Source organism: Engystomops pustulosus, chromosome 1 (genome assembly GCF_040894005.1).
Source record: "Engystomops pustulosus chromosome 1, aEngPut4.maternal, whole genome shotgun sequence".
Taxonomy (NCBI): Eukaryota; Metazoa; Chordata; class Amphibia; order Anura; family Leptodactylidae; genus Engystomops; species Engystomops pustulosus.
The window spans coordinates 625,056-652,053 of record NC_092411.1 but is presented as its reverse complement, the minus strand read 5'-3'; the positions used below and the strand labels follow the sequence as shown (position 1 = coordinate 652,053).

At 53.3% G+C, this 26,998-nt stretch overlaps 1 protein-coding gene across 2 annotated transcripts in view; it reads left to right on the top strand.

The window, feature by feature from the left end:
- Positions 1-26,998, top strand: part of FAM219A (family with sequence similarity 219 member A) — a 75,292-nt gene that overhangs the window by 29,183 nt on the left and 19,111 nt on the right. For both annotated transcript variants that reach the window (XM_072132717.1, XM_072132715.1), the window contains exons 2-5: positions 6,233-6,332; positions 13,594-13,696; positions 14,847-14,927; positions 22,549-22,603. In XM_072132717.1, the coding sequence (XP_071988818.1) occupies positions 6,233-6,332; positions 13,594-13,696; positions 14,847-14,927; positions 22,549-22,603 (339 nt within the window). The remainder of the gene's footprint in view (positions 1-6,232; positions 6,333-13,593; positions 13,697-14,846; positions 14,928-22,548; positions 22,604-26,998) is intronic.

Here is a 26,998-nt window from a genome sequence, read left to right as displayed (position 1 = left end):
GGGGGGGGGGGGGTCTATAAGCAGGTCAGCAGCAGAGGGGGGGGGGGGGGGGCTATAAGCAGGTCCGCAGCAGAGGGGGGGGGTCTATAAGCAGGTCCGCAGCAGAGGGGGGGGGGGTCTATAAGCAGGTGCGAAGCAGAGGCGGGGGGTCTATAAGCAGGTGCGCAGCAGAGGCGGGTCTATAAGCAGGTGCGCAGCAGAGGCGGGTCTATAAGCAGGTGCGCAGCAGAGGGGGGTCTATAAGCAGGTGCGCAGCAGAGGGGGGTCTATAAGCAGGTGCGCAGCAGAGGGGGGTCTATAAGCAGGTGCGCAGCAGAGGGGGGTCTATAAGCAGGTGCGCAGCAGAGGGGGGGTCTATAAGCAGGTGCGCAGCAGAGGGGGGTCTATAAGCAGGTGCGCAGCAGAGGGGGGTCTATAAGCAGGTGCGCAGCAGAGGGGGGTCTATAAGCAGGTGCGCAGCAGAGGGGGGTCTATAAGCAGGTGCGCAGCAGAGGGGGGTCTATAAGCAGGTGCGCAGCAGAGGGGGGTCTATAAGCAGGTGCGCAGCAGAGGGGGGTCTATAAGCAGGTCCGCAGCAGAGGGGGGTCTATAAGCAGGTCCGCAGCAGAGGGGGGTCTATAAGCAGGTCCGCAGCAGAGGGGGGGGGGGGGTCTATAAGCAGGTCCTCAGCAGAGGGGGGGGGGGGTCTATAAGCAGGTCCTCAGCAGAGGGGGGGGGTCTATAAGCAGGTCCTCAGCAGAGGGGGGGGGTCTACCAGCTGGTCCGCAGCAGAGGGGGGTCTAATCAGCAGGTCCGCAGCATAGGGGGCGCCATCAATGAGGCAGCTATAGGGGGCGCACATCCTCTGTCATGACCCCAATGTTGTGACAATATACCAGTGATGGGGAACCTTTTAGAGACCGAGCGCCCAAACTACAACCAAGACCCGCTTATTTATCGCAAAGTGCCAACACAGAAATGTAATTAGTGATTTATACTCCCTTCTCTGTCACAGTTTTCATTGATACCAGCACCGAGGACACCAATAAAGCAGAAAATAGTCCCAGGTAGAGCTGTCACTATGAAATAGCTCTGTGCACAGCAAGTCCTGGGCTGTCTGGGACTGCAGGAAGATACCTGGAGTCATCTCTGGTGATGGCCTGGGTGCCCACAGAAAGGGCTCCGAGTGCCACCTCCACCACCAGTGCCATAGGTTAGCCATCACTGTCCTATATTGAGCACATGGGGGTCTCCATGGGTCACATCCTTGTACTTGGTTCTGGTCATTTTATCACCCATATGATTTACTACCCATTGAGTGCAAGCTCTTCAGCCCCGAGGAGCGAGTGACTGGGTTAGCAAACTGAGACCTTTGTTATCCCAATTCTAGAGGTTCCTGAGGAGGAAGCTGCACCCCCTTTATCCTTCCCTAAATATGCATCATAATAATAATAATAACTTTTATATATCGCCATCATATTCCATAGGGATTTACAAATCATCAGGGACATATACACATATATAATATTACAAACAGTCTATGAGAATGAGGGGGTGACACAAGAGCTTACAGTCTATGAGGATGAGGGGTGACACAAGAGCTTACAGTCTATGAGGATGAGGGGGTGACACAAGAGCTTACAGTCTATGAGGATGAGGGGGTGACACAAGAGCTTACAGTCTATGAGGATGAGGGGGTGACACAAGAGCTTACAGTCTATGAGGATGAGGGGGTGACACAAGAGCTTATAGTCTATGAGGATGAGGGGGTGACACAAGAGCTTACAGTCTATGAGGATGAGGGGGTGACACAAGAGCTTACAGTCTATGAGGATGAAGTGAGACACAAGAGCTTACAGTCTATGAGGATGAGGGGTGACACAAGAGCTTACAGTCTATGAGGATGAGGGGGTGACACAAGAGCTTACAGTCTATGAGGATGAAGTGAGACACAAGAGCTTACAGTCTATGAGGATGAGGGGTGACACAAGAGCTTACAGTCTATGAGGATGAGGGGGTGACACAAGAGCTTATAGTCTATGAGGATGAGGGGGTGACACAAGAGCTTACAGTCTATGAGGATGAGGGGGACACCAGAGCTTACAGTCTATGAGGATGAGGGGTGACACAAGAGCTTACAGTCTATGAGGATGAGGGGTGACACAAGAGCTTACAGTCTATGAGGATGAGGGGGGACACAAGAGCTTACAGTCTATGAGGATGAGGGGGTGACACAAGAGCTTACAGTCTATGAGGATGAAGTGAGACACAAGAGCTTACAGTCTATGAGGATGAGGGGGTGACACAAGAGCTTACAGTCTATGAGGATGAGGGGGTGACACAAGAGCTTACAGTCTATGAGGATGAAGTGAGACACAAGAGCTTACAGTCTATGAGGATGAGGGGTGACACAAGAGCTTACAGTCTATGAGGATGAGGGGGTGACACAAGAGCTTACAGTCTATGAGGATGAGGGGGTGACACAAGAGCTTACAGTCTATGAGGATGAGGGGGTGACACAAGAGCTTATAGTCTATGAGGATGAGGGGGTGACACAAGAGCTTACAGTCTATGAGGATGAGGGGGTGACACAAGAGCTTACAGTCTATGAGGATGAAGTGAGACACAAGAGCTTACAGTCTATGAGGATGAGGGGTGACACAAGAGCTTACAGTCTATGAGGATGAGGGGGTGACACAAGAGCTTACAGTCTATGAGGATGAAGTGAGACACAAGAGCTTACAGTCTATGAGGATGAAGTGAGACACAAGAGCTTACAGTCTATGAGGATGAGGGGTGACACAAGAGCTTACAGTCTATGAGGATGAGGGGGTGACACAAGAGCTTACAGTCTATGAGGATGAGGGGGGACACAAGAGCTTACAGTCTATGAGGATGAGGGGGTGACACAAGAGCTTACAGTCTATGAGGATGAAGTGAGACACAAGAGCTTACAGTCTATGAGGATGAGGGGTGACACAAGAGCTTACAGTCTATGAGGATGAGGGTGACACAAGAGCTTACAGTCTATGAGGATGAGGGGGGACACAAGAGCTTACAGTCTATGAGGATGAGGAGGTGACACAAGAGCTTACAGTCTACAAGGATGAGGGGGTGACACAAGAGCTTACAGTCTACGAGGATGAGGGGGTGACACAAGAGCTTACAGTCTATGAGGATGAGGGGGTGACACAAGAGCTTACAGTCTATGAGGATGAAGTGAGACACAAGAGCTTACAGTCTATGAGGATGAGGGGTGACACAAGAGCTTACAGTCTATGAGGATGAGGGTGACACAAGAGCTTACAGTCTATGAGGATGAGGAGGTGACACAAGAGCTTACAGTCTACAAGGATGAGGGGGTGACACAAGAGCTTACAGTCTATGAGGATGAGGGGGACACAAGAGCTTACAGTCTATGAGGATGAGGAGGTGACACAAGAGCTTACAGTCTATGAGGATGAGGGGGTGACACAAGAGCTTACAGTCTACAAGGATGAGGGGGTGACACAAGAGCTTACAGTCTATGAGGATGAGGGGGTGACATAAGAGCTTACAGACTATGAGGATGAGGGGGAGACACAAGAGCTTACAGTCTATGAGGATGAGGGGTGACACAAGAGCTTACAGTCTATGAGGATGAGGGGGTGACACAAGAGCTTACAGTCTATGAGGATGAGGGGGTGACACAAGAGCTTACAGTCTATGAGGATGAGGGGGACACAAGAGCTTACAGTCTATGAGGATGAAGTGAGACACAAGAGCTTACAGTCTATGAGGATGAGGGGTGACACAAGAGCTTACAGTCTATGAGGATGAGGAGGTGACACAAGAGCTTACAGTCTATGAGGATGAGGGGGTGACACAAGAGCTTACAGTCTATGAGGATGAGGGGGGACACAAGAGCTTACAGTCTATGAGGATGAAGTGAGACACAAGAGCTTACAGTCTATGAGGATGAGGGGGTGACACAAGAGCTTACAGTCTATGAGGATGAGGGGGACACAAGAGCTTACAGTCTATGAGGATGAAGTGAGACACAAGAGCTTACAGTCTATGAGGATGAGGGGGTGACACAAGAGCTTATAGTCTATGAGGATGAGGGGGTGACACAAGAGCTTACAGTCTATGAGGATGAGGGGGGACACAAGAGCTTACAGTCTATGAGGATGAGGGGGGACACAAGAGCTTACAGTCTATGAGGATGAGGAGGTGACACAAGAGCTTACAGTCTATGAGGATGAGGGGGTGACACAAGAGCTTACAGTCTATGAGGATGAGGGGGACACAAGAGCTTACAGTCTATGAGGATGAAGTGAGACACAAGAGCTTACAGTCTATGAGGATGAGGGGGTGACACATGAGCTTATAGTCTATGAGGATGAGGGGGTGACACAAGAGCTTACAGTCTATGAGGATGAGGGGGTGACACAAGAGCTTTACAGTCTATGAGGATGAGGGGGACACAAGAGCTTACAGTCTATGAGGATTAGGGAGGACACAAGAGCTTACAGTCTATGAGGATGAGGGGGACACAAGAGCTTACAGTCTATGAGGATGAGGGGGTGACACAAGAGCTTACAGTCTATGAGGATGAGGGGGTGACACAAGAGCTTACAGTCTATGAGGATGAAGTGAGACACAAGAGCTTACAGTCTATGAGGATGAGGGGGGAACACAAGAGCTTACAGTCTATGAGGATGAGGGGGTGACACAAGAACTTATAGTCTATGAGGATGAGGGGGTGACACAAGAGCTTACAGTCTATGAGGATGAGGGGGTGACACAAGAGCTTTACAGTCTATGAGGATGAGGGGGACACAAGAGCTTACAGTCTATGAGGATTAGGGAGGACACAAGAGCTTACAGTCTATGAGGATGAGGGGGACACAAGAGCTTGCAGTCTATGAGGATTAGGGGGTGACACAAGAGCTTACAGTCTATGAGGATGAGGGGGTGACACAAGAGCTTACAGTCTATGAGGATGAGGGGGTGACACAAGAGCTTACAGTCTATGAGGATGAGGGGGGACACAAGAGATTACAGTCTATGAGGATGAGGGGGGACACAAGAGCTTACAGTCTATGAGGATGAGGGAGGACACAAGAGCTTACAGTCTATGAGGATGAGGGAGGACACAAGAGCTTACAGTCTATGAGGATGAGGGGTGACACAAGAGCTTACAGTCTATGAGGATGAGGGGTGACACAAGAGCTTGCAGTCTATGAGGATTAGGGGGTGACACAAGAGCTTACAGTCTATGAGGATGAGGGGGTGACACAAGAGCTTACAGTCTATGAGGATGAGGGGGTGACACAAGAGCTTACAGTCTATGAGGATGAGGGGGTGACACAAGAGCTTACAGTCTATGAGGATGAGGGGGTGACACAAGAGCTTACAGTCTATGAGGATGAGGGGGGACACAAGAGATTACAGTCTATGAGGATGAGGGGGGACACAAGAGCTTACAGTCTATGAGGATGAGGGAGGACACAAGAGCTTACAGTCTATGAGGATGAGGGAGGACACAAGAGCTTACAGTCTATGAGGATGAGGGGGTGACACAAGAGCTTACAGTCTATGAGGATGAGGGGGTGACACAAGAGCTTACAGTCTATGAGGATGAGGGAGGACACAAGAGCTTACAGTCTATGAGGATGAGGGGGTGACACAAGAGCTTACAGTCTATGAGGATGAGGGGTGACACAAGAGCTTGCAGTCTATGAGGATTAGGGGGTGACACAAGAGCTTACAGTCTATGAGGATGAGGGGGTGACACAAGAGCTTACAGTCTATGAGGATGAGGGGGTGACACAAGAGCTTACAGTCTATGAGGATGAGGGGGTGACACAAGAGCTTACAGTCTATGAGGATGAGGAGGGGACACAAGAGCTTACAGTCTATGAGGATGAGGAGGGGACACAAGAGCTTACAGTCTATGAGGATGAGGAGGTGACACAAGAGCTTACAGTCTATGAGGATGAGGGGGTGACACAAGAGCTTACAGTCTATGAGGATGAGGGGGTGACACAAGAGCTTACAGTCTATGAGGATGAGGGGGGACACAAGAGGTTTAAGAGCTAGTATAATGGACCAGCCATTCCTTATAAGGGAACAAAATAAAATAATATATAAAAAAAAAAATGCTGCTGCTTGGACCAGTCGTCAGCCGCATCTTATGTAGAGTCCGAGGTGATGGCTGCAGAGAAGCCTAGAACTTATACGACCTCTCCCTCCTTTGCCTCTCCTGCAGGACCCCGCGGCAGCCGCCATTGCTGATGGAGACTGTGATATCCGAGACAGTGAGAGCGTGTCCATGAACTACAAGCCTTCCCCACTGCAAGTAAAACTAGGTAAGTGATCAAACCGACCTACCCTTATCAGCAAGTTGCGTCTTTATATAAACTCCACTGATCAGTAATGTCATGTATGTACACAGTGACTGCACCAGCAGCAGATAGTGAGTGCAGCTCTGGGGTATAATACAGAATAGTGAGTGCAGCTCTGGGGTATAATACAGGATGTAACTCAGGATCAGTACAGGATAAGTAATGTCATGTATGTACACAGTGACTGCACCAGCAGCAGAATAGTGAGTGCAGCTCTGGAGTATAATACAGGATGTAACTCAGGATCAGTACAGGATAAGTAATGTCATGTATGTACACAGTGACTGCACCAGCAGCAGAATGGTGAGTGCAGCTCTGGGGTATAATACAGGATGTAACTCAGGATCAGTACAGGATAAGTAATGTCATGTATGTACACAGTGACTGCACCAGCAGCAGAATAGTGAGTGCAGCTCTGGGGTATAATACAGGATGTAACTCAGGATCAGTACAGGATAAGTAATGTCATGTCTGTACACAGTGACTGCACCAGCAGCAGAATAGTGAGTGCGGCTCTGGGGTATAATACAGGAAATGATCCTATGTACTGGTGTCTCTGCAGTTATTGATCTCCATTATTTGCGCTTCTGTTCTTCTGCCTCGTATCATTTTATTGAATGTCTGACCTCGCTCGGTGATTGAATTTCCTGCTCGATTACTGGATTATGTCAGCTTTATTTTGTTTCAGTCTCTCAACTGATAACTAAAGAGCAATCATAAGAAGCCTCACAGTACAGATCATGTAGTAGATGTGTCCTGCAGTCCTATCAGGAGATTACTACATACTGTATATACAGCCACCACTAGGAGGAGCTCAGGAGATTACTACACACTGTATAAACACCACTAGGAGGAGCTCAGGATATTACTACATACTGTATATACAGCCACCACTAGGGGGAGCTCAGGAGATTACTACACACTGTATATACAGCCACCACTAGGAGGAGCTCAGGAGATTACTACATACTGTATATACAGCCACCACTAGGGGGAGCTCAGGAGATTACTACATACTGTATATACAGCCACCACTAGGAGGAGCTCAGGAGATTACTACATACTGTATATACAGCCACCACTAGGGGGAGCTAAGGAGATTACTACATACTGTATATACAGCCACCACTAGGGAGAGCTAAGGAGATTACTACATACTGTATATACAGCCACCACTAGGGGGAGCTCAGGAGATTACTACACACTGTATATACAGCCACCACTAGGAGGAGCTCAGGAGATTACTACATACTGTATATACAGCCACCACTAGGGGGAGCTCAGGAGATTACTACATACTGTATATACAGCCACCACTAGGAGGAGCTCAGGAGATTACTACATACTGTATATACAGCCACCACTAGGGGGAGCTAAGGAGATTACTACATACTCTATATACAGCCACCACTAGGGAGAGCTAAGGAGATTACTACATACTGTATATACAGCCACCACTAGGAGGAGCTCAGGAGATTACTACATACTGTATATACACACACCACTAGGGGGAGCTCAGGAGATTACTACATACTGTATATACAGACACCACTAGGGGGAGCTCAGGAGATTACTACATACTGTATATACAGCCACCACTAGGAGGAGCTCAGGAGATTACTACATACTGTATATACACCATTACTAAGGGGAGCTCAGGAGATTACTACATACTGTATATACACCACCACTAGGGGGAGCTCAGGAGATTACTACATACTGTATATACAACACCACTAGGGGGAGCTCAGGAGATTACTACATACTGTATATACAGCCACCACTAGGAGGAGCTCAGGAGATTACTACATACTGTATATACACCACCACTAGGAGGAGCTCAGGAGATTACTACATACTGTATATACAGCCACCACTAGGGGGAGCTCAGGAGAATGCTACATACTGTATATACACCACCACTAAGGGGAGCTCAGGAGATTACTACATACTGTATATACACCACCACTAAGGGGAGCTCAGGAGATTACTACATACTGTATATACAACACCACTAGGGGGAGCTCAGGAGATTACTACATACTGTATATACAGCCACCACTAGGAGGAGCTCAGGAGATTACTACATACTGTATATACACCACCACTAGGAGGAGCTCAGGAGATTACTACATACTGTATATACAGCCACCACTAGGGGGAGCTCAGGAGAATGCTACATACTGTACATACAGCCACCACTAGGGGGAGCTCGGGAGATTACTACATACTGTATATACACCACCACTAGGAGGAGCTCAGGAGATTACTACATACTGTATATACACCACCAATAAGGGGAGCTCAGGAGATTACTACATACTGTATATACACCACCACTAAGGGGAGCTCAGGAGATTACTACATACTGTATATACAGCCACCACTAGGAGGAGCTCAGGAGATTACTACATACTGTATATACAGCCACCACTAGGAGGAGCTCAGGAGATTACTACATACTGTATATACAGCCACCACTAGGAGGAGCTCAGGAGATTACTACATACTGTATATATAGCCACCACTAGGGGGAGCTCAGGAGATTACTACATACTGTATATACACCACCACTAAGGGGAGCTCAGGAGATTACTACATACTGTATATACACCACCACTAGGAGGAGCTCAGGAGATTACTACATACTGTATATACAGCCACCACTAGGAGGAGCTCAGGAGATTACTACATACTGTATATACACCACCACTAGGGGGAGCTCGGGAGATTACTACATACTGTATATACAGCCACCACTAGGAGGAGCTGAGGAGATTACTACATACTGTATATACAGCCACCACTAGGAGGAGCTCAGGAGATTACTACATACTGTATATACACCACCACTAGGAGGAGCTCAGGAGATTACTACATACTGTATATACAGCCACCACTAGGGTAAGCTCAGGAGATTACTACATACTGTATATACAGCCACCACTAGGGGGAGCTCAGGAGATTACTACATACTGTATATACACCACCACTAGGGGGAGCTCAGGAGATTACTACATACTGTATATACAGCCACCACTAGGGGGAGCTCAGGAGATTACTACATACTGTATATACAGCCACCACTAGGAGGAGCTCAGGAGATTACTACATACTGTATATATAGCCACCACTAGGGGGAGCTCAGGAAAATTACTACATACTGTATATACACCACCACTAAGGGGAGCTCAGGAGATTACTACATACTGTATATACACCACCACTAGGGGGAGCTCAGGAGATTACTACATACTGTATATACAACACCACTAGGGGGAGCTCAGGAGATTACTACATACTGTATATACAGCCACCACTAGGAGGAGCTCAGGAGATTACTACATACTGTATATACACCACCACTAGGAGGAGCTCAGGAGATTACTACATACTGTATATACAGCCACCACTAGGGGGAGCTCAGGAGAATGCTACATACTGTATATACACCACCACTAAGGGGAGCTCAGGAGATTACTACATACTGTATATACACCACCACTAAGGGGAGCTCAGGAGATTACTACATACTGTATATACAACACCACTAGGGGGAGCTCAGGAGATTACTACATACTGTATATACAGCCACCACTAGGAGGAGCTCAGGAGATTACTACATACTGTATATACACCACCACTAGGAGGAGCTCAGGAGATTACTACATACTGTATATACAGCCACCACTAGGGGTGCTCAGGAGATTACTACATACTTTACATACAGCCACCACTAGGGGGAGCTCAGGAGATTACTACATACTGTATATACACCACCACTAGGGGGAGCTCAGGAGATTACTACATACTGTATATACACCACCACTAGGGGGAGCTCAGGAGATTACTACATACTGTATATACAGCCACCACTAGGGGGAGCTCAGGAGATTACTACATACTGTATATACAGCCACCACTAGGAGGAGCTCAGGAGATTACTACATACTGTATATAGCCACCACTAGGGGGAGCTCAGGAGATTACTACATACTGTATATACACCACCACTAAGGGGAGCTGAGGAGATTACTACATACTGTATATACACCACCACTAGGAGGAGCTCAGGAGATTACTACATACTGTATATACAGCCACCACTAGGAGGAGCTCAGGAGATTACTACATACTGTATATACACCACCACTAGGGGGAGCTCAGGAGATTACTACATACTGTATATACCCACCACTAGGGGGAGGTCAGGAGATTACTACATACTGTATGTACAGCCACCACTAGGGGGAGCTCAGGAGATTACTACATACTATATATACATGACCACTAGGAGGAGCTCAGGAGATTACTACATACTGTATATACAGCCACCACTAGGAGGAGCTCAGGAGATTACTACATACTGTATATACAGCCACCACTAGGAGGAGCTCGGGAGATTACTACATACTGTTTATACAGCCACCAGTAGGAGGAGCTCAGGAGATTACTACATACTGTATATACTGCCACCACTAGGGGGAGCTCGGGAGATTACTACATACTGTATATACAGCCACCACTAGGGGGAGCTCAGGAGATTACTACATACTGTATATACACCACCACTAGGGGGAGCTCAGGAGATTACTACATACTGTATATACAGCCACCACTAGGGGTAGCTCAGGAGATTACTACATACTGTATATACAGCCACCACTAGGAGGAGCTCAGGAGATTACTACATACTGTATATATAGCCACCACTAGGGGAAGCTCAGGAGATTACTACATACTGTATATACACCACCACTAAGGGGAGCTGAGGAGATTACTACATACTGTATATACACCACCACTAGGAGGAGCTGAGGAGATTACTACATACTGTATATACAGCCACCACTAGGAGGAGCTCAGGAGATTACTACATACTGTATATACACCACCACTAGGGGGAGCTCAGGAGATTACTACATACTGTATATACTCACCACTAGGGGGAGGTCAGGAGATTACTACATACTGTATGTACAGCCACCACTAGGGGGAGCTCAGGAGATTACTACATACTATATATACATGACCACTAGGAGGAGTTCAGGAGATTACTACATACTGTATATACAGCCACCACTAGGAGGAGCTCAGGAGATTACTACATACTGTATATACAGCCACCACTAGGAGGAGCTCGGGAGATTACTACATACTGTTTATACAGCCACCAGTAGGAGGAGCTCAGGAGATTACTACATACTGTATATACTGCCACCACTAGGGGGAGCTCGGGAGATTACTACATACTGTATATACAGCCACCATTAGGGGGAGCTCGGAAGATTACTACATACTGTATATACAGCCACCACTAGGGGGAGCTTGGGAGATTACTACATACTGTATATACAGCCACCACTAGGGGGAGCTTGGGAGATTACTACATACTGTATATACACCACCACTAGGGGGAGCTCGGGAGATTACTACATACTGTATATACGCCACCACTAGGGGGAGCTCGGGAGATTACTACATACTGTATATACAGCCACCACTAGGGGGAGCTCGGGAGATTACTACATACTGTATATACAGCCACCACTAGGAGGAGCTCAGGAGATTTCTACATACTGTATATACAGCCACCATTAGGTGGAGCTCAGGAGATTACTACATACTGTATATACAGCCACCACTAGGGGGAGCTCAGGAGATTACTACATACTGTATATACAGCCACCATTAGGTGGAGCTCAGGAGATTACTACATACTGTATATACAGCCACCACTAGGGGGAGCTCAGGAGATTACTACATACTGTATATACAGCCACCACTAGGGGGAGCTCAGGAGATTACTACATACTGTATATACAGCCACCACTAGGGGGAGCTCAGGAGATTACTACATACTGTATATACAGCCACCACTAGGGAGAGCTCATGAGATTACAGCATACTGTATATACAGCCACCACTAGGGGGAGCTCAGGAGATTACTACATACTGTATATACAGCCACCACTAGGGAGAGCTCATGAGATTACAGCATACTGTATATACAGCCACCACTAGGAGGAGCTCAGGAGATTACTACATACTGTATATACACCACCACTAGGGGGAGCTCAGGAGATTACTACATACTGTATATACAGCAACCACTAGGGAAGCTCAGGAGATTACTACATACTGTATATACAGCCACCACTAGGAGGAGCTCAGGAGATTACTACACACTGTATATACAGCCACCACTAGGGGGAGCTCAGGAGATTACTACATACTGTATATACAGCCACCACTAGGGGGAGCTCAGGAGATTACTACATACTGTATATACAGCCACCACTAGGGAGAGCTCATGAGATTACAGCATACTGTATATACAGCCACCACTAGGAGGAGCTCAGGAGATTACTACATACTGTATATACAGCCACCACTAGTGGGAGATCAGGAGATTACTACATACTGTATATACAGGCACCACTAGGGGGAGCTCAGGAGATGACTACATACTGTATATACAGCCACCACTAGGGGGAGCTCAGGAGATTACTACATACTGTATATACAGTCACCACTAGGGGGAGCTCGGGAGATTACTACATACTGTATATACACCACCACTAGGGGGAGCTCGGGAGATTACTACATACTGTATATACATTACTACTAGGGGGAGCTCGGGAGATTACTACATACTGTATATACAGCCTTCACAAGGAGGAGCTCAGGAGATTACTACATACTGTATATACAGCCACCACTAGGGGGAGCTCAGGAGATTACTACATACTGTATATACAGCCACCACTAGAAGGAGCTCAGGAGATTACTACATACTGTATATACAGCCACCACTAGGGGGAGCTCAGGAGATTACTACATACTGTATATACAGCCACCACTAGGAGGAGCTCAGGAGATTACTACATACTGTATATACAGCAACCACTAGGGAGAGCTCAGGAGATTACTACATACTGTATATACAGCCACCACTAGGGGGAGCTCAGGAGATTACTACAAACTGTATATACAGCCACCACTAGGGGGAGCTCAGGAGATTACTACATACTGTATATACAGCCACCACTAGGAGGAGCTCAGGAGATTACTACATACTGTGTATACAGCCACCACTAGGGGGAGCTTTTGTACCCTTCTCTCCCCACGGTCGCTGTTCAGGATCCTGAGTTGGGGATGTCTTATGTTCTGCTGCTTTCTTACACCCCCGTATAATTATAATCTTATTACGCTGCACTTATAGAGAAGCAGCGGGAGATGGCGAGGAAGGGGTCACTGAAGAATGGAAACGTAGGGAGCCCAGTGAACCAACAGCCCAAGAAGAACAACGTTATGGCCAGAACAAGGTATGGGGGGAGGTGAGCAGGGCGCTCAACGCAAGGTGCTCATGCCGCCGGACGGATGTGGGGGCTCATGCCGCGGGACGGATGTGGGGGTTCATGCCGCGGGACGGATGTGGGGGCTCATGCCGCGGGACGGATGTGGGGGCTCATGCCGCGGGACGGATGTGGGGGCTCATGCCGCGGGACGGATGTGGGGGCTCATGCCGCGGGACGGATGTGGGGGGCTCATGGCGCGGGACGGATGTGGGGGGCTCATGGCGCGGGACGGAGGTGGGGGGGCTCATGGCGCGGGACGGAGGTGGGGGGGCTCATGGCGCGGGACAGAGGTGGGGGGGGGGGCTCATGGCGCGGGACAGAGGTGGGGGGGGGGGCTCATGGCGCGGGACGGAGGTGGGGGGGGGCTCATGGCGCGGGACGGAGGTGGGGGGGGGCTCATGGCGCGGGACGGAGGTGGGGGGGGGGGCTCATGGCGCGGGACGGAGGTGGGGGGGGGCTCATGGCGCGGGACGGAGGTGGGGGGGGGCTCATGGCGCGGGACGGAGGTGGGGGGGGCTCATGGCGCGGGACGGAGGTGGGGGGGCTCATGGCGCGGGACGGAGGTGGGGGGGGGCTCATGGCGCGGGACGGAGGTGGGGGGGGGCTCATGGCGCGGGACAGAGGTGGGGGGGGCTCATGGCGCGGGACGGAGGTGGGGGGGGGCTCATGGCGCGGGACGGAGGTGGGGGGGGCTCATGGCGCGGGACGGAGGTGGGGGGGGCTCATGGCGCGGGACGGAGGTGGGGGGGGGCTCATGGCGCGGGACGGAGGTGGGGGGGGGCTCATGGCGCGGGACGGAGGTGGGGGGGGCTCATGGCGCGGGACGGAGGTGGGGGGGGCTCATGGCGCGGGACGGAGGGGGAGGGGCTCATGGCGCGGGAAGGAAGGAGGGGGGGGCTCAGGGCGCCGGGCAGAGGGGGGGGCTCATGGCGCGGGACGGAGGGGGAGGGGCTCATGGCGCGGGAAGGAAGGAGGGGGGGGCTCATGGCGCGGGAAGGAAGGAGGGGGGGCTCATGGCGCCGGGCGGAGGGGGGGGGCTCATGGTGTGGGACGTAGGGGGGGGGGGACTAATGGCTTGTGACTGAGGATGCGACTGATATGTCTCATTTCTTCCTAGACTTGTCGTCCCGAACAAAGGCTACTCGTCTCTAGACCAGAGCCCTGACGAGAAGCCCCTCGTAGCCCTGGACACAGACAGGTATCACCTATATCTTATATATAGGGGGGCTTCATGTACATGTATCACTCTTTGTTTCATTGTAGCCAATTGGTAGGATCAGGAAAGTTCTATTTCTCCCCAGTGTTGTGCCCTCTGCCTCCCCCCCCCCCAGTCATGTGCCCTCTGCCTCCCCCCCAGTCATGTACCCTCTGCCTCCCCCCCCCCAGTCATGTGCCCTCTGCCTGCCCCCAGTCATGTGCCCTCTGCCTCCCCCCCCCCCCCCCCAGTCATGTACCCTCTGCCTCCCCCCCCCCCAGTCATGTGCCCTCTGCCTGCCCCCAGTCATGTGCCCTCTGCCTGCCCCCAGTCATGTGCCCTCTGCCTGCCCCCAGTCATGTGCCCTCTGCCTGCCCCCAGTCATGTGCCCTCTGCCTGCCCCCAGTCATGTGCCCTCTGCCTGCCCCCAGTCATGTGCCCTCTGCCTGCCCCCAGTCATGTGCCCTCTGCCTGCCCCCAGTCATGTGCCCTCTGCCTGCCCCCAGTCATGTGCCCTCTGCCTGCCCCCAGTCATGTGCCCTCTGCCTGCCCCCAGTCATGTGCCCTCTGCCTGCCCCCAGTCATGTGCCCTCTGCCTGCCCCCAGTCATGTGCCCTCTGCCTGCCCCCAGTCATGTGCCCTCTGCCTGCCCCCAGTCATGTGCCCTCTGCCTGCCCCCAGTCATGTGCCCTCTGCCTGCCCCCAGTAATGTGCCCTCTGCCTCCCCCCCCAGTAATGTGCCCTCTGCCTCCCCCCCAGTAATGTGCCCTCTGCCTCCCCCCCCCAGTAATGTGCCCTCTGCCTCCCCCCCCAGTAATGTGCCCTCTGCCTCCCCCCCAGTAATGTGCCCTCTGCCTCCCCCCCCCAGTAATGTGCCCTCTGCCTCCCCCCCCAGTAATGTGCCCTCTGCCTCCCCCCCCAGTAATGTGCCCTCTGCCTCCCCCCCCAGTAATGTGCCCTCTGCCTCCCCCCCCAGTAATGTGCCCTCTGCCTCCCCCCCCCCCCAGTAATGTGCCCTCTGCCTCCCCCCCCCCCAGTAATGTGCCCTCTGCCTCCCCCCCCCCAGTAATGTGCCCTCTGCCTCCCCCCCCCCCAGTAATGTGCCCTCTGCCTCCCCCCCCAGTAATGTGCCCTCTGCCTCCCCCCCCAGTAATGTGCCCTCTGCCTCCCCCCCCAGTAATGTGCCCTCTGCCTCCCCCCCCAGTAATGTGCCCTCTGCCTCCCCCCCCAGTAATGTGCCCTCTGCCTGCCCCCAGTAATGTGCCCTCTGCCTGCCCCCAGTAATGTGCCCTCTACCACCCCCCTAGTAATGTGCCCTCTGCCACCCCCTAGTAATGTGCCCTCTGCCTGCCCCCAGTAATGTGCCCTCTGCCTGCCCCCCGTAATGTGCCCTCTGCCTGCCCCCCGTAATGTGCCCTCTGCCTCCCCCCAGTAATGTGCCCTCTGCCTCCCCCCCCCCACAGTAATGTGCCCTCTGCCTCCCCCCCCCCAGTAATGTGCCCTCTGCCTCCCCCCCCCCACCCAGTAAAGTGCCCTCTGCCTGCCCCCCCCCATTAATGTGCCCTCTGCCTGCCCCCCCCATTAATGTGCCCTCTGCCTCCCCCCCCCCAGTAATGTGCCCTCTGCCTCCCCCCCCACCCAGTAATGTGCCCTCTGCCTGCCCCCCCCCATTAATGTGCCCTCTGCCTCCCCCCCCCCCCACCCAGTAATGTGCCCTCTGCCTGCCCCCCCCCCCCCCATTAATGTGCCCTCTGCCTCCCCCCCCCCCCCACCTCCATTAATGTGCCCTCTGCATTACTGGGGGAGTGGGAGAGTAAGCAGAGGGACCATTACTGGGGGGGGGGGGGGGGCGCAGAGGGCAGATGACTGTGGGGGTGGAGGAGGCAGAGGGCAGATGACTGTGGGGGGTGGAGGAGGCAGAGGGCAGATAGCCGTGGGGGGTGGAGGAGGCAGAGGGCAGATGACTGTGGGGGGTGGAGGAGGCAGGTGGGGGGTGGAGGAGGCAGAGGGCAGATGACTGTGGGGGGTGGAGGAGGCAGGTGGGGGGTGGAGGAGGCAGAGGGCAGATGACTGTGGGGGGTGAAGGAGGCTGGTGGGGGGTGGAGGAGGCAGAGGGCAGATGACTGTGGGGGGTGGAGGAGGCAGGTGGGGGGTGGAGGAGGCAGAGGGCAGATGACTGTGGGGGGTGGAGGAGGCAGAGGGCAGATGACTGTGGGGGGTGAAGGAGGCAGGTGGGGGGTGGAGGAGGCAGAGGGCAGATGACTGTGGGGGGTGGAGGAGGCAGGTGGGGGGTGGAGGAGGCAGAGGGCAGATGACTGTGGGGGGTGGAGGAGGCAGGTGGGGGGTGGAGGAGGCAGAGGGCAGATGACTGTGGGGGGTGAAGGAGGCAGGTGGGGGGTGGAGGAGGCAGAGGACAGATGACTGTGGGGGGTGGAGGAGGCAGGTGGGGGGTGGAGGAGGCAGAGGGCAGATGACTGTGGGGGGTGGAGGAGGCAGGTGGGGGGTGGAGGAGGCAGAGGGCAGATGACTGTGGGGGGTGGAGGAGGCAGAGGGCAGATGACTGTGGGGGGTGGAGGAGGCAGAGGGCAGATGACTGTGGGGGGTGAAGGAGGCAGGTGGGGGGTGGAGGAGGCAGGTGGGGGGTGGAGGAGGCAGAGGGCAGATGACTGTGGGGGGTGGAGGAGGCAGAGGGCAGATGACTGTGGGGGGTGGAGGAGGCAGAGGGCAGATGACTGTGGGGGGTGAAGGAGGCAGGTGGGGGGTGGAGGAGGCAGAGGGCAGATGACTGTGGGGGGTGGAGGAGGCAGGTGGGGGGTGGAGGAGGCAGAGGGCAGATGACTGTGGGGGGTGGAGGAGGCAGAGGGCAGATGGCCGTGGGGGGTGGAGGAGGCAGAGGGCAGATGACTGTGGGGGGTGGAGGAGGCAGGTGGGGGGTGGAGGAGGCAGAGGGCAGATGACTGTGGGGGGTGAAGGAGGCAGGTGGGGGGTGGAGGAGGCAGAGGGCAGATGACTGTGGGGGGTGAAGGAGGCAGGTGGGGGGTGGAGGAGGCAGAGGGCAGATGACTGTGGGGGGTGAAGGAGGCAGGTGGGGGGTGGAGGAGGCAGAGGGCAGATGACTGTGGGGGGTGGAGGAGGCAGAGGGCAGATGACTGTGGGGGGTGGAGGAGGCAGAGGGCAGATGACTGTGGGGGGTGAAGGAGGCAGAGGGCAGATGACTGAGGGGGGTGAAGGAGGCAGGTGGGGGGTGGAGGAGGCAGAGGGCAGATTACTGTGGGGGGTGGAGGAGGCAGGTGGGGGGTGGAGGAGGCAGAGGGCAGATGACTGTGGGGGGTGGAGGAGGCAGAGGGCAGATGACTGTGGGGGGTGGAGGAGGCAGAGGGCAGGTGACTGTGGGGGGTGGAGGAGGCAGAGGGCAGATGACTGTGGGGGTGGAGGAGGCAGAGGGCGGATGACTGTGGGGGGTGGAGGAGGCAGAGGGCGGATGACTGTGGGGGGTGGAGGAGGCAGAGGGCAGGTGACTGTGGGGGGTGGAGGAGGCAGAGGGCAGATGACTGTGGGGGGTGGAGGAGGCAGAGGGCAGATGACTGTGGGGGGTGGAGGAGGCAGAGGGCAGATGACTGTGGGGGGTGGAGGAGGCAGAGGGCAGGTGACTGTGGGGGGTGGAGGAGGCAGAGGGCAGGTGACTGTGGGGGGTGGAGGAGGCAGAGGGCAGATGACTGTGGGGGGTGGAGGAGGCAGAGGGCGGATGACTGTGGGGGGTGGAGGAGGCAGAGGGCAGATGACTGTGGGGGGTGGAGGAGGCAGAGGGCAGATGACTGTGGGGGGTGGAGGAGGCAGAGGGCGGATGACTGTGGGGGGTGGAGGAGGCAGAGGGCGGATGACTGTGGGGGGTGGAGGAGGCAGAGGGCAGGTGACTGTGGGGGGTGGAGGAGGCAGAGGGCAGATGACTGTGGGGGGTGGAGGAGGCAGAGGGCAGGTGACTGTGGGGGGTGGAGGAGGCAGAGGGCAGATTACCGTGGGGGGTGGAGGAGGCAGAGGGCAGGTGACTGTGGGGGGTGGAGGAGGCAGAGGGCAGATGACTGTGGGGGGTGGAGGAGGCAGAGGGCAGATGACTGTGGGGGGTGGAGGAGGCAGAGGGCAGGTGACTGTGGGGGGTGGAGGAGGCAGAGGGCAGATTACCGTGGGGGGTGGAGGAGGCAGAGGGCAGGTGACTGTGGGGGGTGGAGGAGGCAGAGGGCAGATGACTGTGGGGGGTGGAGGAGGCAGAGGGCAGATTACTGTGGGGGGTGGAGGAGGCAGGTGGGGGGTGGAGGAGGCAGAGGGCAGATGACTGTGGGGGGTGGAGGAGGCAGAGGGCAGATGACTGTGGGGGGTGGAGGAGGCAGAGGGCAGATGACTGTGGGGGTGGAGGAGGCAGAGGGCGGATGACTGTGGGGGGTGGAGGAGGCAGAGGGCGGATGACTGTGGGGGGTGGAGGAGGCAGAGGGCAGGTGACTGTGGGGGGTGGAGGAGGCAGAGGGCAGATGACTGTGGGGGGGTGGAGGAGGCAGAGGGCAGATGACTGTGGGGGGTGGAGGAGGCAGAGGGCAGATGACTGTGGGGGGTGGAGGAGGCAGAGGGCAGGTGACTGTGGGGGGTGGAGGAGGCAGAGGGCAGGTGACTGTGGGGGGTGGAGGAGGCAGAGGGCAGATGACTGTGGGGGGTGGAGGAGGCAGAGGGCGGATGACTGTGGGGGGTGGAGGAGGCAGAGGGCAGATGACTGTGGGGGGTGGAGGAGGCAGAGGGCAGATGACTGTGGGGGGTGGAGGAGGCAGAGGGCGGATGACTGTGGGGGGTGGAGGAGGCAGAGGGCGGATGACTGTGGGGGGTGGAGGAGGCAGAGGGCAGGTGACTGTGGGGGGTGGAGGAGGCAGAGGGCAGATGACTGTGGGGGGTGGAGGAGGCAGAGGGCAGGTGACTGTGGGGGGTGGAGGAGGCAGAGGGCAGATTACCGTGGGGGGTGGAGGAGGCAGAGGGCAGGTGACTGTGGGGGGTGGAGGAGGCAGAGGGCAGATGACTGTGGGGGGTGGAGGAGGCAGAGGGCAGATGACTGTGGGGGGTGGAGGAGGCAGAGGGCAGGTGACTGTGGGGGGTGGAGGAGGCAGAGGGCAGATTACCGTGGGGGGTGGAGGAGGCAGAGGGCAGGTGACTGTGGGGGGTGGAGGAGGCAGAGGGCAGATGACTGTGGGGGGTGGAGGAGGCAGAGGGCAGATTACCGTGGGGGGTGGAGGAGGCAGAGGGCAGATTACCGTGGGGGGTGGAGGAGGCACAGGGCAGATTACCGTGGGGGGTGGAGGAGGCAGAGGGCAGATGACTGTGGGGGGTGGAGGAGGCAGAGGGCAGGTGACTGTGGGGGGTGGAGGAGGCAGAGGGCAGATTACAGTGGGGGGTGGAGGAGGCAGAGGGCAGGTGACTGTGGGGGGTGGAGGAGGCAGAGGGCAGATTACTGTGGGGGGTGGAGGAGGCAGAGGGCAGATGACTGTTGGGGGTGGAGGAGGCAGAGGGCAGGTGACTGTGGGGGGTGGAGGAGGCAGAGGGCAGGTGACTGTGGGGGGTGGAGGAGGCAGAGGGCAGATGACTGTTGGGGGTGGAGGAGGCAGAGGGCAGATGACTGTGGGGGGTGGAGGAGGCAGAGGGCAGATGACTGTGGGGGGTGGAGGAGGCAGAGGGCAGGTGACTGTGGGGGGTGGAGGAGGCAGAGGGCAGGTGACTGTGGGGGGTGGAGGAGGCAGAGGGCAGGTGACTGTGGGGGGTGGAGGAGGCAGAGGGCAGGTGACTGGGGGGTGGAGGAGGCAGAGGGCAGATTACCGTGGGGGGTGGAGGAGGCAGAGGGCAGGTGACTGTGGGGGGTGGAGGAGGCAGAGGGCAGATGACTGTGGGGGGTGGAGGAGGCAGAGGGCAGATTACCGTGGGGGGTGGAGGAGGCAGAGGGCAGATTACCGTGGGGGGTGGAGGAGGCACAGGGCAGATTACCGTGGGGGGTGGAGGAGGCAGAGGGCAGATGACTGTGGGGGGTGGAGGAGGCAGAGGGCAGGTGACTGTGGGGGGTGGAGGAGGCAGAGGGCAGATTACAGTGGGGGGTGGAGGAGGCAGAGGGCAGGTGACTGTGGGGGGTGGAGGAGGCAGAGGGCAGATTACTGTGGGGGGTGGAGGAGGCAGAGGGCAGATGACTGTTGGGGGTGGAGGAGGCAGAGGGCAGGTGACTGTGGGGGGTGGAGGAGGCAGAGGGCAGGTGACTGTGGGGGGTGGAGGAGGCAGAGGGCAGATGACTGTTGGGGGTGGAGGAGGCAGAGGGCAGATGACTGTGGGGGGTGGAGGAGGCAGAGGGCAGATGACTGTGGGGGGTGGAGGAGGCAGAGGGCAGGTGACTGTGGGGGGTGGAGGAGGCAGAGGGCAGGTGACTGTGGGGGGTGGAGGAGGCAGAGGGCAGGTGACTGTGGGGGGTGGAGGAGGCAGAGGGCAGGTGACTGTGGGGGGTGGAGGAGGCAGAGGGCAGGTGACTGTGGGGGGTGGAGGAGGCAGAGGGCAGATGACTGTGGGGGGTGGAGGAGGCAGAGGGCAGATTACTGTGGGCGGTGGAGGAGCCAGAGGGCAGGTGACTGTGGGGGGTAGAGGAGCCAGAGGGCAGGTGACTGTGGGGGGTGGAGGAGGCAGAGGGCAGGTGACTGTGGGGGGTGGAGGAGGCAGAGGGCAGGTGACTGTGGGGGGTGGAGGAGGCAGAGGGCAGATGACTGTGGGGGGTGGAGGTGGCAGAGGGCAGGTGACTGTGGGGGGTGGAGGAGGCAGAGGGCAGATGACTGTGGGGGGTGGAGGAGGCAGAGGGCAGGTGACTGTGGGGGGTGGAGGAGGCAGAGGGCAGGTGACTGTGGGGGGTGGAGGAGGCAGAGGGCAGGTGACTGTGGGGGGTGGAGGAGGCAGAGGGCAGGTGACTGTGGGGGGTGGAGGAGGCAGAGGGCAGATGACTGTGGGAGGTGGAGGAGGCAGAGGGCAGATGACTGTGGGGGGTGAAGGAGGCAGGTGGGGGGTGGAGGAGGCAGGTGGGGGGTGGAGGAGGCAGAGGGCAGATGACTGTGGGCGGTGGAGGAGGCAGAGGGCAGATTACTGTGGGGGGTGGAGGAGGCAGAGGGCGGATGACTGTGGGGGGTGGAGGAGGCAGAGGGCAGATGACTGTGGGCGGTGGAGGAGGCAGAGGGCAGATTACTGTGGGCGGTGGAGGAGGCAGAGGGCAGATTACTGTGGGGGGTGGAGGAGGCAGAGGGCAGATGACTGTGGGCGGTGGAGGAGGCAGAGGGCAGATTACTGTGGGCGGTGGAGGAGGCAGAGGGCAGATTACTGTGGGGGGTGGAGGAGACAGAGGGCAGATTACTGTGGGCGGTGGAGGAGGCAGAGGGCAGATTACTGTGGGGGGTGGAGGAGGCAGAGGGCAGATTACTGAAGAACTTTGTTGATCTTACCAATTGGCTGCAATGAAAGAGTAAAAATTTGGAAGGTCTGAACCCCCCCCCCCCCCCCTATATACATATATATACATATATATATATATACACATCTCATTATCTACCAATCATCTGCTCCCTCTCTCTAGTGACGACGACTTCGACATGTCCCGGTATTCGTCTTCAGGTTACTCATCAGCCGAGGTAGGTGCTCTGCCCGTGTGTACAGGATAGGAGTAGTAGTACTGTGCCCATGTGTACAGGATAGGGGTAGTAGTACTGTGCTCTGCCCGTGTGTACAGGATAGGAGTAGTAGTACTGTGCTGTGCCCATGTGTACAGGATAGGGGTAGTAGTACTGTGCTTTGCCCGTGTGTACAGAATAGGAGTAGTAGTACTGTGCCCATATATACAGGATAGGAGTAGTAGTACTGTGCCCATATATATAGGATAGGAGTAGTAGTACTGTGCTGTGCCCATATACACAGGATAGGGGTAGTAGTACTGTGCTCTGCCCGTGTGTACAGAATAGGAGTAGTAGTACTGTGCCCATATATACAGGATAGGAGTAGTAGTACTGTGCCCATATATACAGGATAGGAGTAGTAGTACTGTGCTGTTCCCATGTATACAGGATAGGAGTAGTAGTACTGTGCTGTTCCCATATATACAGGATAGGAGTAGTTGTACTGTGCTGTGTCCATATATACAGGATAGGAGTAGTAGTACTGTGCTGTGTCCATATATACAGGATAGGAGTAGTAGTACTGTGCTGTGTCCATATATACAGGATAGGAGTAGTAGTACTGTGCTGTGTCCATATATACAGGATAGGAGTAGTAGTACTGTGCTGTGCCCATATATACAGGATAGGAGTAGTAGTACTATGCTGTGCTCATATATACAGGATAGGAGTAGTAGTACTGTGCTGTGCCCATATATACAGGATAGGAGAAGTAGTACTGTGCTGTGCCCATATATACAGGATAGGAGTAGTAGTACTGTGCTGTGCCCATATATACAGGATAGAAGTAGTAGTACTGTGCTGTGCCTATATATACAGGATAGGAGTAGTAGTACTGTGCTGTGTCCATATATACAGGATAGGAGTAGTAGTACTGTGCTGTGCTCATATATACAGGATAGTAGTAGTAGTACTGTGCTGTGTACATATATACAGGATAGGAGTAGTTGTACTGTGCTGTGTCCATATATACAGGATAGGAGTAGTAGTACTGTGCTGTGTCCATGTATACAGGATAGGAGTAGTAGTACTGTGCTGTTCCCATATATACAGGATAGGAGTAGTTGTACTGTGCTGTGTCCATATATACAGGATAGGAGTAGTAGTACTGTGCTGTGCTCATATATACAGGATAGTAGTAGTAGTACTGTGCTGTGCCCATATATACAGGATAGGAGTAGTAGTACTGTGCTGTGCCCATATATACAGGATAGGAGTAGTAGTACTGTGCTGTGTCCATATATACAGGATAGGAGAAGTAGTACTGTGCTGTGCCCATATATACAGGATAGGAGTTGTAGTACTGTACCCATATATACAGGATAGGAGTAGTAGTACTGTGCCCATATATACAGGATAGGAGTAGTAGTACTGTGCTGTGCCCATATATACAGGATAGGAGTAGTAGTACTGTGCTGTGTCCATATATACAGGATAGGAGGAGTAGTACTGTGCTGTGTCCATATATACAGGATAGGAGTAGTAGTATTGTGCTGTGCCCATATATACAGGATAGGAGTAGTAGTACTGTGCTGTGCCCATATATACAGGATAGGGGTAGTAGTACTGTGCTGTGCTCATATATACAGGATAGGAGTAGTAGTACTGTGCTGTGCTCATATATACAGGATAGGAGTAGTAGTACTGTGCCCATATATACAGGATAGGAGTAGTAGTACTGTGCCCATATATATAGGATAGGAGTAGTAGTACTGTGCCCATATATACAGGATAGGAGTAGTAGTACTGTGCTGTTCCCATATATACAGGATAGGAGTAGTAGTACTGTGCTGTGTCCATATATACAGGATAGGAGTAGTAGTACTGTGCTGTGTCCATATATACAGGATAGGAGTAGTAGTACTGTGCTGTGTCCATATATACAGGATAGGAGTAGTAGTACTGTGCTGTGTCCATATATACAGGATAGGAGTAGTAGTACTGTGCTATACCCATATATACAGGATAGGAGTAGTAGTACTGTGCTGTGCCCATGTGTACAGGATAGGAGTAGTAGTACTGTGCTGTGCCCATTTATACAGGATAGGAGTAGTAGTACTGTGCTGTGTCCATATATACAGGATAGGAGTAGTAGTACTGTGCTGTGTCCATATATACAGGATAGGAGTAGTAGTACTGTACTGTGCCCATATATACAGGATAGGAGTAGTAGTACTGTGCTGTGTCCATATATACAGGATAGGAGTAGTAGTACTGTGCTGTGTCCATATATACAGGATAGGAGTAGTAGTACTGTGCTATACCTATATATACAGGATAGGAGTAGTAGTACTGTACTGTGCCCATATATACAGGATAGGAGTAGTAGTACTGTGCTGTGCTCATATATACAGGATAGGAGTAGTAGTACTGTGCTGTGCCCATATATACAGGACAGGAGTAGTAGTACTGTGCTCATATATACAGGATAGGGGTAGTAGTACTGTGCTCATATATACAGGATAGGAGTAGTAGTTCTGTGCTGTGCCCATATATACAGGATAGGAGTGGTAGTACTGTGCTGTGCCCATATATACAGGATAGGAGTAGTAGTACTGTGCTGTGCCCATATATACAGGATAGGAGTAGTAGTACTGTGCTGTGCCCATATATACAGGATAGGAATAGTAGTACTGTGCTATGCACATATATACAGGATAGGAGTAGTAGTACTGTGCTGTGCCCATATATATACAGGATAGGAGTAGTAGTACTGTGCCCATGTGTACAGGATAGGAGTAGTAGTACTGTGCTGTGCCCATATATATACAGGATAGGAGTAGTAGTACTGTGCCCATGTGTACAGGATAGGAGTAGTAGTACTGTGCTGTACCCATAAATACAGGATAGGAGTAGTAGTACTGTTCGCATATATACAGGATAGGAGTAGTAGTTCTGTGCTGTGCCCATATATACAGGATAGGAGTAGTAGTTCTGTGCTGTGCCCATATATACAGGATAGGAGTAGTAGTACTGTGCTGTGCTCATATATACAGTATAGGAGTAGTAGTACTGTGCTGTGCTCATATATACAGGATAGGAGTAGTAGTACTGTGCTGTGCCCATATATACAGGATAGAAGTAGTAGTACTGTGCTGTGCTCATATATACAGGATAGGAGTAGTAGTACTGTGCTGTGCCCATATATACAGGATAGGAGTAGTAGTACTGTGCTGTGCTCATATATACAGGATAGGAGTAGTAGTACTGTGCTGTGCACATATATACAGGATAGAAGTAGTAGTACTGTGCTGTGCTCATATATACAGGATAGGAGTAGTAGTACTGTGCTGTGCCCATATATACAGGATAGGAGTAGTAGTACTGTGCTGTGCTCATATATACAGGATAGGAGTAGTAGTACTGTGCTGTGCTGATATATACAGGATAGGAGTAGTAGTACTGTGCTGTGTCCATATATACAGGATAGGAGTAGTAGTACTGTGCTGTGCCCATGTGTACAGGATAGGAGTAGTAGTACTGTGCTGTGCCCATATATACAGGATAGGAGTAGTAGTACTGTGCTGTGTCCATATATACAGTGTAGGAGTAGTAGTACTGTGCTGTGTCCATAGATACAGGATAGGAGTAGTAGTACTGTGCTGTGCCCGTATATACAGGATAGGAGTAGTAGTACTGTGCTGTGCCCATATATACAGGATAGGAGTAGTAGTACTGTGCTGTGCCCATATATACAGGATAGGAGTAGTAGTACTGCGCTGTGCTCATATATATACAGGATAGGAGTAGTAGTACTGTGCCCATATATACAGGATAGGAGTAGTAGTACTGTGCTGTGCCCATATATACAGGATAGGAGTAGTAGTACTGTGCCCATATATACAGGATAGGAGTAGTAGTACTGTGCTGTTCCCATATATACAGGATAGGAGTAGTAGTACTGTGCTGTGTCCATATATACAGGATAGGAGTAGTAGTACTGTGCTGTGTCCATATATACAGGATAGGAGTAGTAGTACTATTCTGTGTCCATATATACAGGATAGGAGTAGTAGTACTGTGCTGTGTCCATATATACAGGATAGGAGTAGTAGTACTGTGCTATACCCATATATACAGGATAGGAGTAGTAGTACTGTGCTGTGCCCATGTGTACAGGATAGGAGTAGTAGTACTGTGATGTGCCCATTTATACAGGATAGGAGTAGTAGTACTGTGCTGTTCCCATATATACAGGATAGCAGTAGTAGTACTGTGCCCATATATACAGGATAGGAGTAGTAGTACTGTGCTATACCCATATATACAGGATAGGAGTAGTAGTACTGTGCCCATATATACAGGATAGGAGTAGTAGTACTGTGCTGTACCCATATATACAGGATAGGAGTAGTA